The sequence below is a fragment of the Rhinolophus hipposideros genome, assembly GCF_964194185.1.
Source record: "Rhinolophus hipposideros genome assembly, chromosome: 12".
NCBI lineage: Eukaryota > Metazoa > Chordata > Mammalia > Chiroptera > Rhinolophidae > Rhinolophus > Rhinolophus hipposideros.
Genome location: NC_138058.1, coordinates 56,981,687 through 56,997,512, shown reverse-complemented (window position 1 = coordinate 56,997,512; position 15,826 = coordinate 56,981,687). Strand labels below are relative to the sequence as shown.

Below are 15,826 nucleotides of genomic sequence, written 5' to 3'. Positions count from 1 at the left end.
CTTTCTGTTCTTTATATTCTCTGTCCTCTATTAAGATACACATTTCTCTTTTAGACCCTTTTTTCTCAACTTCTTTTTTATAAGACAAGGATCTGATAGTAACCCATTTCGTTTATTGTTGGTATAAGTTAATATGTTGCCTTTCTCCTGGTATTTTAAAGCCTTATTCCTAATATAAGCAGGAAAGGCTTTTTCCTTTCTCAGGAAAATTCAGCCATAATTGAATTGTGGAGGGGACATAGGAGGACATATTTAGGATTTTCTACCTTCCCAGATATCAAACTACATAGGTCAAGAATGCCAGTGGATCGCAAGGAATTCTTCAAAAGATTAAAAACAAAATAGAGTGTTTCATCCTTACTAAATCAGTGGTTTTCACATTTTTTAAACCACAGACCATTTTTGTAGATGAAGCTCTGTATTGCAGTTTAGGATTTAAACAGACTGAAGAACTGCTTTGGTTGAACGTTGGTGGGGGTGGGAGGTGGGTAGTCTTGGCCAGGAAGCAGTTCTATAGATAACTTCTCAACTCAAAAGAGCAAAATTTTAAAAGGTTTTAATACCTTGGTTACTTCAAGAAAAATACAGCAGAATTTGAGAAGGATCCAGTGGATTGAGGTTTTCTGTAAGAGGGGAGACAGACTGAAGCAGGATAGAACTGAAATCTAAAAATCACACGTAGTATGGAAAGATGGAGCATAACTTGTCTTCCAAATCCTCAATATCAGAATGAGGCAACTAAGAGCTATTAAGAGGGGCAACCCTTAGAAAACTTACGAGAGAAGAACATGCAAATACTAGTTCACTCTCTGGACATAGTAATTTATGGGACCAGTACCCAAAAATTGATGAAAAATATTATTTAAGTAAGTGAATGGGTGACTAAGCCATAATATGTCAATAAAAGAAATAAAGGTATTTTGGGAAACATTTGCCATTGATAGCAAGGAAGAGATCTCTGACTCATCTGTTACAGATGGAACTCAGCTAAATGAACCATGGTGATTTTTATATACTAGTATTATGTATTAAAATATATGCTTACTGTGTAGTATATGGTTGGTTTTTATAGTTAATATTCTAAAAGTAGTTAGATCACTGAGGATAATATTGGCTGTATATTGTTTAAGCTTGAAAATATATCGTAAGTTATAAGTTGATTGATTAACAGAGCAAACTATCATTGGAAAATTATAATGGACAGACAGCCATACTTAAATTTTATGATACTTAGAATGTATAGCACTTAAGTTTGGGTATTGAAATATCAGCTTTATTAGAGTGTCTGACAGATTGACTTATATTTGTGAATGCCAAAATGCACACTAAAAAATGGGAACTTTGGAAGTTGTTTAGTAATTGAAAGCTAATAGAGGAGTGGCCAGATGGCTCAGTTGGTTAGAGCACGAGCTCTCTCAACAACAAGGTTGCCGGTTCAATTCCCACATGGGATGGTGGGCTGCGCCCCGTGCAACTAAAGATTGAAAACGGCAACTAGACTTGGAGTTGAGCTGCGTCCTCCACAATTAGATTGAAGGACAACGACTTGGAGTTGATGGGCCCTGGAGAAACACACTGTCCCCCAATATTCCGCAATAAAATTCATAAAAAAAACAAAAACAAAAAATCACAGATTGCTGTTGCTTTGGTACATTAATGTTAAAATGTTCATACATTAGACCTTCAGAGCCTACACAATATATCTGTTTAAAACCTTTTTCAGTCTACATTTTTTCTCAAGTGTCTTTTTTAGGTGTTGAACTTAACATGTAGTTGCATATTTGCAGGGTTCAGAGTACTTGCCATTACATGATGTAGCTGCATTTTTCCCCCCTTCTTCCGCCCTCCACCCACCACTCCCCGCCCTCCACTCCCCACTCCGGTTCAAGCCGTTCTCGGTCTAGTTGTGTAGGACACAGCTCCCTGGCCCTTACTGGTATTATGAGCCTTGCACCCCACCCCTACCCCCCCAGGCAGTCGTTGGTCGGTCGTTGGTTGGCTGCTCACAGCCCCTCATGGTAGCACACACAGGGAAAGCCATTGTTCCCAATCTTAGCTGTAAAGGGCGCAGCTCACTTGCCGATGTGGGAATCGAACCAGCAACTTCGGCATTAGGAGCAAGGTGCTCTAACCACCTGAGCCACCGGGCCAGCCCGTAGTTGAATTTTTTTTTTTTAAAGTTATATAAAATGGTATATGCATTTTAAGGCCAACTTGCAAACCCTGACTATTTGCCAAATAGAGTAAACAGACTGATCTCGAAGCTTTAAAAAGTTTGTGGTTTTTTGTTTGTTTGTTTGTTTTTTTTTAAAAAAGCAATATTATACAGATAGTTTCGAGTTGGGATAAATGTTTTCTTTTTATCCCAACGTGTTTTATACCAAAATACTTCCATTTTGAAAAAGTATCTGTTAATTCAAAGCTGTTTTTAGTTAACCATAGTTAACTTTAAATTTGGGTTTTTAAGCCCAAAGAGAATGTTTTTATAATCCTCTTCAAGTTCTGAATCCAGCTTGCTTGCACATTTTCAAATTAGTGCATTAAATACAACTTTACATATATATTCTGTCTTCATATGTTATTTTTGGTTATTACATAAAACTTCTTCATTTAATAAAAATGAGTGCCTGGAGATTCTATCAAGGAAGACAGATTAAAAAAAAAAAAAACTAAGTTCATGAAACTATGCCAGGTATTCATAAATCCCGTGCAGAAAAATAAAGATAAGGAGAGAAAGTAATAGAAAATGGTGGCCAGGGTGCTATTTTCTATAAGGTGGTTAGAGAAAGCCCCTTGAGTTTCTGTTTAAGTAGAGACTAAATGAACAAAGGAGAAAACCATGCAGATAGTGGGGTAGAAGGCATTCTGGGCAGAGGGCAGAACAAATGCACAGACTCTGAAGTGGGAACATGCCTGGCTGTTTTGAGAACAGCAAAGTGGCTCGTAGACCCATTGGAGTAGCAGGAGTGCTGGCATTGAGCATTACAGGGCATGAGCTGACAAGACAGGAGGGGCCTGTGGTCAGACCACAGAGTCTGGGGGTGGGTGGGTGAAGTGGAGATGGAATAATCTCCATCCTTAATCTCACTGTGTCTCTGATGATTTCTACCTTGCCACATTGTAACTGTATCCTTAGAACTACTTATATCTACATTCTACAACGGAGCTCAGTTTTGTTTTCAGTTCCCAAAAGTCTGTGGATAACTAGAAGAGCAAACTGAAGAGTAGTTAACTACTCATCTTTTGAAGTGTCCTTGGGCTTCCTCATCCCATGTAAGGTCCTGCCAGCTGTCAGTAGTGCCCAGGATATTCTCCTCCAATGAATGTGAAAGATGCTTATTACTTTTCATGTTTAGGGTCTTTACTTTTGACTTGCTGGGGATCTGTGGGTATTTAATTCTTTGACTCAATTCTTCATTTATATAAAGAAATGTAATGTTTTTTGTAGGAGTGTGCTTTGAATATTTTGAATCCATCTGTGTTTGAGGCTTTGAGTACTCCATGGTCTTAAATTTACTCCTAGGAAAGTTGTGTTTATATATATAGATCTTTTTCTTGTGACTTGTAATAGTCTATAAATGTCAGGATGCAGCTGAGGATTGCAGGTTCTAACATCTGCTGTCATCAGAAGGCATTTCATGATCTCCCTCAGGAGAAGGCCAGATTCTGAACACTTTACTTTTTCCAAATGTATTTGCTGAATAATGGGTTTGGTTCTTTTTTGGAACTTACGAAGTTACCTCATGGAATGGAAAAAGAAGTTTTTGCCAACAATTGGAACATATACTTGACTCTGTAACTATATTCAGCCAAACCATGTTCAGATGTTTGTACATGATGTGCTAATCTGTGCCCATTCTGTTGTGGAGCGGTTTTGGTTAGTAATATTAGCGTGCTCTGGGTCTGAGCAAGGCGGATACTTCACTTTGCATTGAAGCCCTAAATTACTGGGTTAAAAACAATGTTGATCTGATATATACGGTAAATTGCTAGTTATTTCTTTTGGATGCCTGAATCCTTATGTTTTATTACTGTTTTATTATGTTAGCATCTTATATTTTAGTATTTTAATTTTTATTATGTAAAGACTGTTTTATGAAAATTTTAGTTTATTGGGATTCATATTTCAGTTTTCATTGTATATTGACTATTTTATGAAATTTCTCAAAGAATTTTAAAGATTTGAGTGAATTTATAAACTATTATAAAATGTTTAAAATGCCGATAAATAGGGTCTTTATTAGGGATTTACTAAAGTGTTTATAGCTTCTCATTTGATTCAGTATGCTATACTATGCTCAGTAATTACAGAAAAATTAACTGCCAGTTTTATTAAAGAAATTCTGCACTATTTCCTTACCTCACTTTATATTCCTTTATTTTATGGCTTCTAATGGTCTATTGTTTTGTTTAGAAAACAGCAAGGCTCGAAGTAATGATTTTGCTGAAAAGAATGGACTTCAGAAATATGAATATGTCTTACATCCAAGAACTACAGGCTTCACTTTTGTAGTAGACCGTCTAAGAAAAGGTAAGCACCCGTCTTAAAGTATACTTTCTTATATAAGTGGCAAGAATTGCTAAGCTTTTTATATAGCCCTTTAGTATTTACAAAACACTTTTTCATATTTCATCTCAAGAAATGAGATACTATATTTTTACACTAAGTTGACTCCATGCACTAAAATGTTCTATTAATATTTTGTATTCTTTAGAAATATAAAAGAGATCTTTGTAAAAACAAAACACTTCCCCCCTTTTTTGGAATAGACAGAAAATGATATACAGTTAGACTATCGTTCCATTTAAAACTGTTTCATAAAGCAGCAAAACTGTCTTGAAAGTATCTTATTACTTATACTGTAGTTCTTTATAGCTTAAAAATATTTTTACATCCATTATTCCATTCACTCCAACAAATGATGCTGGTTGATAAGGAAGGCAGAACGGCTACCTCCGTTTTATAGTTAAAGCGCATCCAGAATGGTTAGTCAACTTTTGTACCTCAGGGAAAGCAGCACATTCTTCTGTTTCCTATTTTTTGGTTTATAAGCATCTCACACTTCTCCTAGAGCTTTGTCTGTTGAACAGCCCGTGGGGACAAGATGATTCCATTGACGATATCATACCCAACACCCATTTAAATGTTTACATTTTGATATTCTTATGTCAAAAAGCCAATTGTATGTTTTACTATAGCTGCATATTTATATATTTATGGGTTCATATACACATGTGTACATACAAATAAATAACACACATGGGAATATATTTGAAAACGGAACTACCCCAAAACATTCTGAAGTGTTACTAATTTTACAAGAATAATTCAAAGCCCAGAGTCACCTAGCAGAAAAGTCTTGTTAGCATGTTTCTGTTCTCCACTCTGATTTCTAGCAAGCCATGTTGTATAATGGTTACATCTGTGACAAATTATCGCCTTCATTTGGTAATTGCTACATTGTCACAAAACTGCTTGTTCCTAACATGAAAGACCTTGGAACATTAAGCATAAAGTTTTTACTTCTTTTCCTAAATAGCATCACTGTTGTTTCTTTAGGGTTTAATGTGTTTTAAGATAGCAAGTATAACCTCAGTTAATGAACTCTGCCAAAGATGAAGCATCTTTACAACTAATTACCCATGATTTGAAAGAAATGCACAGTCAATCCAAAATCACATTACAAACCAATAATGCTGTCCCTGTTAGTTTGGTTTGCTTTTGGAATTCTGTGGTGAAAACTAATATGAAATGGACTCCGGGGCTTGATGGTTGTATCGTGTGTGAATAGTGAGTGTCCTTCTACCCATAGAAGCTCAGTTCTTTTTGCCCATGGAATGGGACAGGGAGGCCCCAAGACATGAAAGCAGTGATGCTTTGTTTTTCTTTTACTTTTTCTTTCTTTCTTTTTCTTTCTTTCTTTTTCTTTCTTTCTTTCTTTCTTTCTTTCTTTCTTTCTTTCTTTCTTTCTTTCTTTCTTTCTTTCTTTCTTTCTTTCTTTCTTTCTTTCTCTCTCTCTCTCTCTCTCTCTCTCTCTCTCTCTCTCTCTCTCTCTCTCTCTCTCTCTCTCTCTTCTTAAATGTGGTACCACTTACTGTAGCTTCCAATTCAGACTCACCCTTCTCATTCAACAATATGTTTTTTATTTCCTCACATAATCTGATATTTTATAGTATTTAATGATTTCATTAAAGGTGTTTCTGACATCTTGGAACACATTCATCTACTGGATTTCTCTGTTAACACAAGCATTCTGTTGGAACACATCTTTTGCTAATAAAGATCTTTCTGAGCATAGGCAGGATAATTGAGAGATTAGTTTGTAGTGGGTAAGGATATGTCTATAGAGCTCTTTTTTCTGAAGTCTGGAACATATTTTAGTAGCAAACAGATTTATAACTTTGGGGAATGTGTATTACTTAGTCATCAGAATACTAGTCAACAACCACAGGATATAATTTTTCCTGCCACAATTGGCAACTGATTGCCCCCTCTTTATATCAGTAAAAAAGAAACACAGTTAGATGACTCCATTTGCTTCGGCTAAAAAAATACAGTTAGGCAATTCCATTTCCTTCAGTTAGAAAAGTAGAATGGGACCTATATACTATAAGAAGAAGAAATGTGATGATGATTGTAGTAACAGCAGCTAATATTTGAGTATTTGCTAAGTACTAGGCATTATGCTAAGTGTTCTGTCAGTTAATCCTCACAACAACCCTACATGGTAGTTGCCGTTATTAATACTTAACTCGTAGGGAAAAATTGAAGCAAAAATTGAGGCAAAGAACCTAGTCAAAGTATTGGAATGTGGTTTGTCTAACTGAATAGCTGTGCTCTTGGTGCCTTGGTGCTCTTGGTAACTTGGTGCCATTTGTATTTAGTGTGATTTTAGTTAATAAAGCACTTTTGTAATAACAGCGAGCTGGATGGTTTTCTTTACGAAAGATTTTTTTAAAAAAGAAAAAAAGAGGCTGATTGACCAGGTCCTGGAGGGCTAGTGGTCACAAGGGGGCTGGTTATGAAATGACAAGGTAAGCAGGCACAGCCTACGGAAGCATCAGAAGGAGAGTCGAGGGCAGCTCTGATCTGGACAGGGGCTTGGGGGGAGAGTGTAGGAGAGTCAGATGAACAGAAAAAGAAAGTTTCGTCAAGAATCAGGGGTGAAGAGGGTCTTAGAAGTCATCTAGGCCAGAGTATCTTTTTAGAAAAGGAATCTGACTCAGAAAGGGCCCAGCACAACTTTCTGATCTTTCGGCCCCTTAGCTCTGCTTTTGATAACCAATTTGAAAAAGAAGCTTGCTATTAAAACAAATGACCATTATAAATAAATACACTAATGGAATCCTGGAGACTGCATATTAAAACCATTTCTCATTACATAACATCTTTACTGCTCACACGTGTAACTGAATTCAGTGTTGCTCACATCTCATAGCACAAATGGGAAAATGAGAAGTTCAGAACATCAAGAAGATAAAGATAAAAAGTCTTACCTGAATAAGAAAAAATGCAAAATAAGGAAAGTGATTTCAGTGCCTCTGTTTAGAATATATTTATTGAGATGAATAACATTTAGAATATACACACTTACCTTGTAACACCTGTTACATAACTTCATACAGATGTGTGGTCCCTGTAACAATAATTGCAAAAGGCTTACCCTGAGTACCTTGACTTCCATCATCAATGCTTTATGCTATCACTAGGTCATAGCCTTAAGAACATGTAATGTCCTGCACATAATAGAGACTCAGTCAGTGTTAGTTGAGTTGAATATTGTTTTCTGTTATCTGAAAAGCAAGGCAAGCATAGTGTCCTAGCATCAGCGTCTCAGAGCACTACATATTACATTGATTACTGTCATGGATGATTTATTTCGTATGTACCTCTAATCTCAGGACATTTCAATATGTGATTATATAATTTTTTCAATACTAGATTAACCCAAATTCAAAAGGAACTTGCTAACTTAGAGGAAAGAGGCTTTTACATGAGAAAGATTATTTTTAATTATACAGCAATAATAAACTTTTAACTCATTGCACCAAAAATTAGTTATATTTATTATCCTCTCTGGTGATTTATCATTTTTAACAATGATAGCTTCATTTTTCTTTGATTTTAGACAAATAATGATTTGGTCCAACCATTATTTGGTTTTGATAAGTGTTTTGTAAGACAATTACTGAGTTGTAAGCATGCAATACTTACTGTCACCATTAGGCAATACAACTGTGCGCATTGAAACAACTAGAAATTAGGTTACAGTAATTGGGGTGAGGGAGAAAACACTTCATATTTGTTTGGAGGTATGTCTTGTTTAAGATTGACCTTGCCTTCAAGACTTTTACCATCTTCATGGATCGATAAGAATAATATACGTGGAAAAATCTAAAAAATAATATAAGACAATGTAATTACATGCTAAGTTTTATGGTATATGTAAATATTATGTTGAGTAAAATATAGGAGTGTTCAGTAAAGAGAGATCATGTAGTGTTGAAATATACTCAGGTAAGGCTTCTTAAAGAAGCTGAATTTCCCTTGGACCTTAGAGACTGTCTGTGATTAGAATAAGCAGAAAAAACGAGAATGGCTGAGGGCAGGGAAAGAAGAACACGAGGAAGGGTACAGAGTGTGGACCAGTGTGAAGCTGCGCAGGCAGCTCGACAAAACCAGTCTGAATGAGCTGAAGACTTGTGTCGTAGAGTAAATATTGTAGAGACAATATTTAAGAAGGTTGTGTGGAACCATCATTTTTGAAAAACTTGATTCCTGCCCCCAAAGAGTCTTGTTTTTAGTGTTTTCATTTCTAAAACAAGTCAGTCAAACCAATCAGCTCATGTGTTAAGACTAAAACATCATACGGATCTCTTTAAGTTTGGGGTTTGAAATAAATAAAATGGTTTTGAATTCAAAGTAAAACAATCCATATTTCAGTCCATATTTAGCCCATATGCCTGAATTTTAAATAGGAGGGAATGAAGGATACTGTCTTTCCAGTAATCTAGGGGATGTAGGGTTAACCATTGAAGAAACAATTAATTCCTACCAGGTAATTTGTTCAGCTCTCCTGATCAGCACTCCTCAGTGTCTATCCTGGCAGAGAGAATGGTTCACTCAGCCCCAGATTGCATCTGCAGTATCTGATAGGCCTGTCTTTGGCTCCCTCACTTTGGCCTACAGTAGTTCTCATATGCTCTGAGAAAGTTGGTGCTTACCTAGGAGGTGAAAGCAGTATACCAATCACAGACAGCTTAGTCTTCAACAGCGGGGTAGACCATTTAATTTCTTGAACTTTTTGCATTGTACACAACTGCCTACCCATAATCCAGTCTGTCTCCTGCCTGGAGTCCCTGTATACTGTGTGTGGGGCGGGGCGGAGTACAGGTGGCCAGCCGGAGCCACCACGCCCTGTGGCTCACACTGCACTTGTCTTAGTTGGGGAGCCTCCCCCGGATTGTATTTCGAAGGCCCTTCCTAACAGACAGCATGTTCTAGGGGGCCAGGAAGAAAGGCAGACTAACTATTGAAATATTGGGTGCATTAAATGCCATGTACTCTGACCTTTTCATATGACTTTTTATTGCTGGAAACTATTTATGAAATAGGATAAGACCTTTCCCTTATGTTAAAAAATGTAATTGTACGGTAGGTCTTTGACATTTGCTAGAATATTTTCTGAGACCTTTTACATTTCCCCAAATTTGCAGATAACTTTAGCATAGCAGTTGACTCTCTTTTGAGGCCATTTTACAAGGAATGAAGCTTTTCTCTGTTTATGATGAATAGAATACAATAAAACCTAAGTGAAATTTGGATACTGATCAGTGGGAGGGTATACAGATAAGCTCAGTGACTTGGTCCTCCACACCATGAAGCAGAAGTGATTCAAATTTGCTTCAGCAAAATTATACATGACCACATGTCAGAGACCTTTGGAGTCACTCAAGTTGAATCTTTGAATGGCATAGTACTGCTTTCGGCCAAAAATGGCATTTATATTGTTTTCTTTGTTGGTTTGCGTTCGCTCCCTGTACTGCCATAGCAAAAAAATCTAAGAGACTCACTTAGGACACATCTTGTCATTATGTTTAATGAAAAACGTCATGACAGCCTTCATGGAAAATGATAGAAGCTCTATATTCTGTACATAAAAACAACCATCTAACATTTATCAAGTAGCTACCGTGTGCAGGGGACTGAATTCCCATGTTTCTTTCCTCTCACGTTCCCATGTTTCTTTCCCGTGCAGTAGACTCACCTAGGAAGCTTTTTAAAACACAGACTGTCAGGTGCAGTCTCAGACCTGCTGCTTCACAGTCTGGTAGTGGAGTCCTGGGCTCACAGCTCCTGCACTGACCACTTTCATGCAGATCACTCAGTTCTCACAACTGCACCAGGAGCTGCTTTGCACCGTGTGGCACCTGAGGAAGCTGACTCACTTTAGCCGCCTGCGCAGGGTCACACGGCTGCTACTAAGTCGAGGCACCATGTCTTCAACCCAGGTCTATTTGATGCCAGAGCCCATGTTCTTCCCAATGTGTAATGAGTTAACAGTTTTTCTATTTCAAATGGTATAATACAAAAATGTCATCTTCGTAGGGTTTTTTCCTCTCTTCCCAAGATTTTTCCCTTGGCTGTACAATGCATTTTGTTTAAATGGAAAAATGCATCAAGGATATCATATCTTTTTGTAAGCATCTCTTTTATTTTCCTAGATCCCGTGTTTACCAGCTTCTCCCTCTATTTTTTTAAATCTTTAAAATAAAACAAAACAAAAAATAGGGCACTCAAACTATCCTTTCAAATTGTGATTCTGTCATTTTTATTTTTTTGCCACCAACTCTCAAAAAATAGCCTGACAACTTGATTTTCTCAGTACTATCTTACTTGCTACAAAAAAGGGATGTTTATTTTTTATTATAAAAACAGAACATTTATTATAAAAAATTTGGAAAAATGAATTACAAAGAAGAAAAAGGCATTCATAGTCTTGCCAATCGCTTCTCAGAAATATCCAGTGCCTGCCTTGTGACATATAGTCTTCCTGTGTTTTTCCATATTTTTATATAGATCAAACAAAGTTAGGGTCAAATTATATATTGTGTTTTATACAGTTTTTTTAACTTACTATTCTTACATAATTTTTATAAGTATATGTTGATGTGTAGCCTGTCAGAGGGACCATTATTTATTTAAATAGCCCTCTGTTGTTGAAAATTTAAATTGTTTCCAGTGTTCCACTCTTATAAATAATACTACAGTATGCATGAATCTCAGTATTTCCTTAGGATATGTTTCCAAGGATATATTTCTAAGTCTGATTACTGAGTCAAAAGTTTTTTTAAGGTTTTAAAAAAACGTTAGTCTTACGCTCTGCCCCATTTCATCTGGTCCCCAAATTCTGTCAATAGTGCTTTGGAAGCATCTCTTTAGAGACAACCCACTTTCCTGTATTTTCCCTGTGTTACTTATCCTTTTCACGCTTCCTGGCTTTCTGATTGCTCTGCCCCTGGTTTCTCTTTTGTTAATCCATAATTGCACGCAGCTAACACTCAGTCTTCATAAAGTATCACTCTAATGTAATCATATATGTTTATTTAGAAAATGTTTCTTGGGCACATACGTTGTTTGGCTTGCTGAGATACCAACACACAGCCCATTCCTTTGAGTAGCATAAGGTTTAGGAAACATAATTATAATGCAATGTCTTAAGAGATACAAATAGCAAGTAACTTGAGGACATAAAGAAAGGTTAGTCTACCTTTACCTAAAATGACACTGAAGAGGTAACATATAAGCAGAGAATTGAAGAATAATTGGACATTTGCCAGGGAGGAAAGACATTTAAATATTTGCATTACTTCCATATTCTTGGTCAAGAATTTTACCACGCAGAACTCGCATGTAATAGGAGTCAGCCTACTTGAATTAATTAACCTTTCCTGACTGTGCCTTATGTTTTCTGAATTTTGCCTCTGGTTATGTCTGTCCAGTCTAAAACCTGCAATGCTTTGCTCTTTTCTTTAAACTCCAAATACTATTCTTTTAATGCTCTTTTTCTAAGAATCCATTCCTATTTCTCCCAGCTGGCAGTCATCTGGACTGAGTACCTTTTTCCTCTCTAATAGGACTTAGCACAGTAGACCTTATATTAATAGCTTCTTTAATGCATGTTACTTCTTACTTCCTAATAGGATGGCGGTGGCCATGTCTCATAGACTTAACATTAAGGGGGAAGACTTTATTTCTAAATCCAATCAATGCCTTTCTATCCTTATCTTATTTCTCTCTTAGCAACATTTGGCACTGTTGATTCTTCTTGAAATACACTCTCCTCTTAGCTTCTCATTTTTTTCTCCTCCTTCTCTGGCCACTTCTCAAGACTCTTTTTGCAGGTTCTTTATACCTGTCTGTGCCTTGAATGTCTGTGTTCCTTTTAAGGCTCTCCTAGATTCCTTTGTTCTTTCACTCCACACATTCTTCCTTTGTTGTGTTACTCATGTTGGTGGTTTAAATGATCATCCATATGCTCATGACTCCTCAGTCTAAATCCTTAGTCCAAAGCCCCTTCTCAGTTTAGAGTCATAGATGTGACTTTTGCCATTTGGAGGTTCTGCAGGCACGACAGTTGCAATATGTTCAAAATTGAACTTGTTATTCCCTCCTTTCCTCTTAAAATCGCCATGCCGTGAAATGGTGGTGGCGATAATAATATTGAGTGTTTAAATGCCAGTATGATTCTATGCTTCATATGAATTAGTTCATTTAATTCTTGCAGGAGGTATTATTATCATCTCTCTCATAAGCATGAAGAAACTGAGGTACCGAGAAGTTAAATAATAGTCCAAGATTCCCCCCTTTTAAATGGCAGAGCTGCGAGGCTGACTATAGAGTCTTTGTCTCAACCACTCTGTATCATTGACTCAGTTGCTCAAGCCACAAATCTAGGAGTCATTCTTGCCTCACCCCTCTCAACCTTTCTCACATACCCCGAAATCCCAGCCAAGGCCTTTTGATTCTGTCTCTTCAGTATCTCGCAAATTCATATTTTTCTTTTTGTTCTCACTGTCATCATATCTCCCTTGAATTATCACATGGCTGCTCAGCTGGTCTTCCTAGTTCTGGTTTCTTCTTACATTGTAATTGGAATGTCAAACCTTTTTCTAAATGAGGCTGTTAGACTCTTAGGCTCTGGAGTCAGAAAACCTGGGTTAGAATTCTGGCTTCACCAGGATTAGCAGTGGGACTGGTCAGATTACTGTCGCTCAGTAAACCCCAGTCTCATCATCTGTAAAATAAGAATAACCATAGTGCTTACTTTACATGATTTTGTAGGACCTTTGTGAGGATTCGTTGTAGTCATTTACGTAAAGCTCAGCACAGCGCCTGGAAAATAACAAGCACTCAATAAATGTTACAGTGCAAATCTGGTTGTGTCAGCTCCCGGCTGAACTCTTCCTGGATTTCCCAGTGCTCTAAGGTTAAATCTACTTTCTTTAACAGGATTTACCGGCCCGTAATGACCTGGTCCTGGCTCACCTCTCTGGCCCTATCTCCCATCTCCTTAGCTGCACCATTTGTCCTAGCCTCACTGAACTGCTGTCCTTTCCCAGAATGCACGGGGCACTGAGCCTTTTCCAGTGTCGCGTAGCTCCTCATACTTAGATTGTATAGGTCAGAGCTTAGATAAAACAGTTCATTCTGGAAGCCTTCCCAACTGTCTCAGACTTCCCAGTTCCCATGTGAATGCTTTTCCTACTATACTTGCCCTAGATAAATGGTTTTCCTATGATATTATTACTTGGTTAATTGTTTATTTTGTCATTAACTCTCAGTTTCCTGACCATAAGCATCAAGTCTGTCCCCCTGACGGTTTTTATCCCCAGCCTTCAGCACAGGCCTGGCATATAATAGACACCCTTTAAAATTTTTGAAACAATCAGGTTGATGTAATTTTATACCCTGCTATGTTCCAGTAAAGATTTAAACATAAATATATACACTACAATAACAGCAACACTACAACATAAGAGAAGAAATTAAAGGGAAAATAAGGATGTGAAATTAGTATACAAAATATGTGTTGTAAGGCTAGTATATATGATGTAGGGATAATATGCAAAATATATGTTATAAGGTTCTTTGTTCCTATAAAAGGTAGGTCCAAAAATTGGCCCTGGGCTTTCTGACACCTTCTGTAGAGGGAAACTGAATGGTATCATTGACAAGGTCCATAAGATTAAAGCAAACCACGTGCTCTGCAAAAGCATGCTCGTTTCTGAAGGATGTGAGAGAAAGCTCTTCTGTGGTCCCTCACAGGACAGGGTATACTGGCGTGACCAGCATCCGCACAGCATGTTTGTTACATGTCCCGCAGACTCAGAGTGCTCGTCCATGTCAGCTAACGGCAGAGTGAGGAAGAGCAGTTCGGTAAAAGCAGTGTCCTAAGCGGTCAAAACATTGGACTGTATGTGCATTTAGGGTTTCTCAGCTCTGAAGGTATGGAGACACTGCGTGGCCTTTAAGCCATTCTCCACAAATGGTATTTCACTCACTGAGATTTGGGTGAGAACTGGTTTGTATGCAGCTTCATTCCTCTTCACAAAGCATCTGTTGACAGATACTTTATACTACAAGTGAAGTACAGGCCAAGGGCTTTACTAGGAGGTGGAACTGGGAGGAGGATTCTCCAAGGAAGCTCAAGAGGGCCTACTGCGAATTCACACAGAGTGGATGGCCACCTGACCTCGAACTGAGGTTGGCCAGTGTATTCCTCAGAAAATAACTGAGATTTACGTAGTTTTGTGTCCTCTGCACTGCTTAACAAAACGGTCCCCTGCACATCGTTAGTAGACCATTGCCTGAAGCCCCATCCTTGCCTGTGTGGCCTTTCTGCTCTTGCTTCTTGCTTTGATTCCACACCCTCTCTTCTTTCCAGCTACGTGGGATATACGTTCTCATGCTATTTCTTTTCCCAAATTGTTCCCAGTTATCTGGGTAGCTCCTGTTGGCCCTTCAAAACAGTTTACGTACTTTTTCCACTTTAAACAATCTCCTGACCTCTCTGGGTGACTAGGGTTCCCTCTTCTTACTCATCATACTCTAAACATTTGTCTTAGTCACTTCTTTCATATTCTTTTACAATCAATGACCTTTTTTTTTTTTCTTTTTTGGTCTGTCTCTTGCTTGGACTCTGAGCTCCTTTAGGGTAGTACTGTGTCTGTTTGTTTTTCAATCCGAGGCATTAGTACAGTGTCAGGAATATTATAGTACTCAGTACGGGTTTGTGCAAATTTTTGTAGGTGGTCTGTTTCCAGCATCTCACACATATATGCACATTGATTAGTAATGCCTCATGCCACCTTCGTCTAGACATGAGACCCTTGGCAGGTATTAATTTACTTGGGGTCCAAGTAGGACTCTGCTTCATCGCAGCAGAGGTTAGATTTATGGCAGTGCTAGAAGACCACATCAGGCAGGTGCACAATTGGTGATAAAAAATGCTGTCTTAAGATAGTCTTCTCTTTTATTAACTACTGAAGGGTAAAGGTAAGGCCGATTTTCTTTCTTTCTTCTTTTTTTTTTTTCTTTAAGATTATCTGTACTATTAGAAGGGACATACAGAATCATGTTATTTGTAACTTAAATGAACAGGGTCTGGCATTTGATCATGTAAAAAATCATCATGGAATTGTGGTTCTGAAATGCTGCCCTGGTTTGTTAGTATTTGTACTCAGTGAGTTTCAGACTCTGAGCTAGCACTAATGAGGCAATCATTGCAGCCTGTACCTCCCTGTACCTCTTGACTTCAGCAGG

General features: G+C 37.6%; 1 protein-coding gene across 8 annotated transcripts in view; it reads left to right on the top strand.

The window, feature by feature from the left end:
- The window catches only part of LCLAT1 (lysocardiolipin acyltransferase 1), a 159,342-nt gene that overhangs the window by 94,336 nt on the left and 49,180 nt on the right, over positions 1-15,826 (top strand). For all 8 annotated transcript variants that reach the window (XM_081067982.1, XM_081067986.1, XM_081067980.1 and 5 more), the window contains one exon: positions 4,415-4,531. In XM_081067982.1, the coding sequence (XP_080924108.1) occupies positions 4,415-4,531 (117 nt within the window). The remainder of the gene's footprint in view (positions 1-4,414; positions 4,532-15,826) is intronic.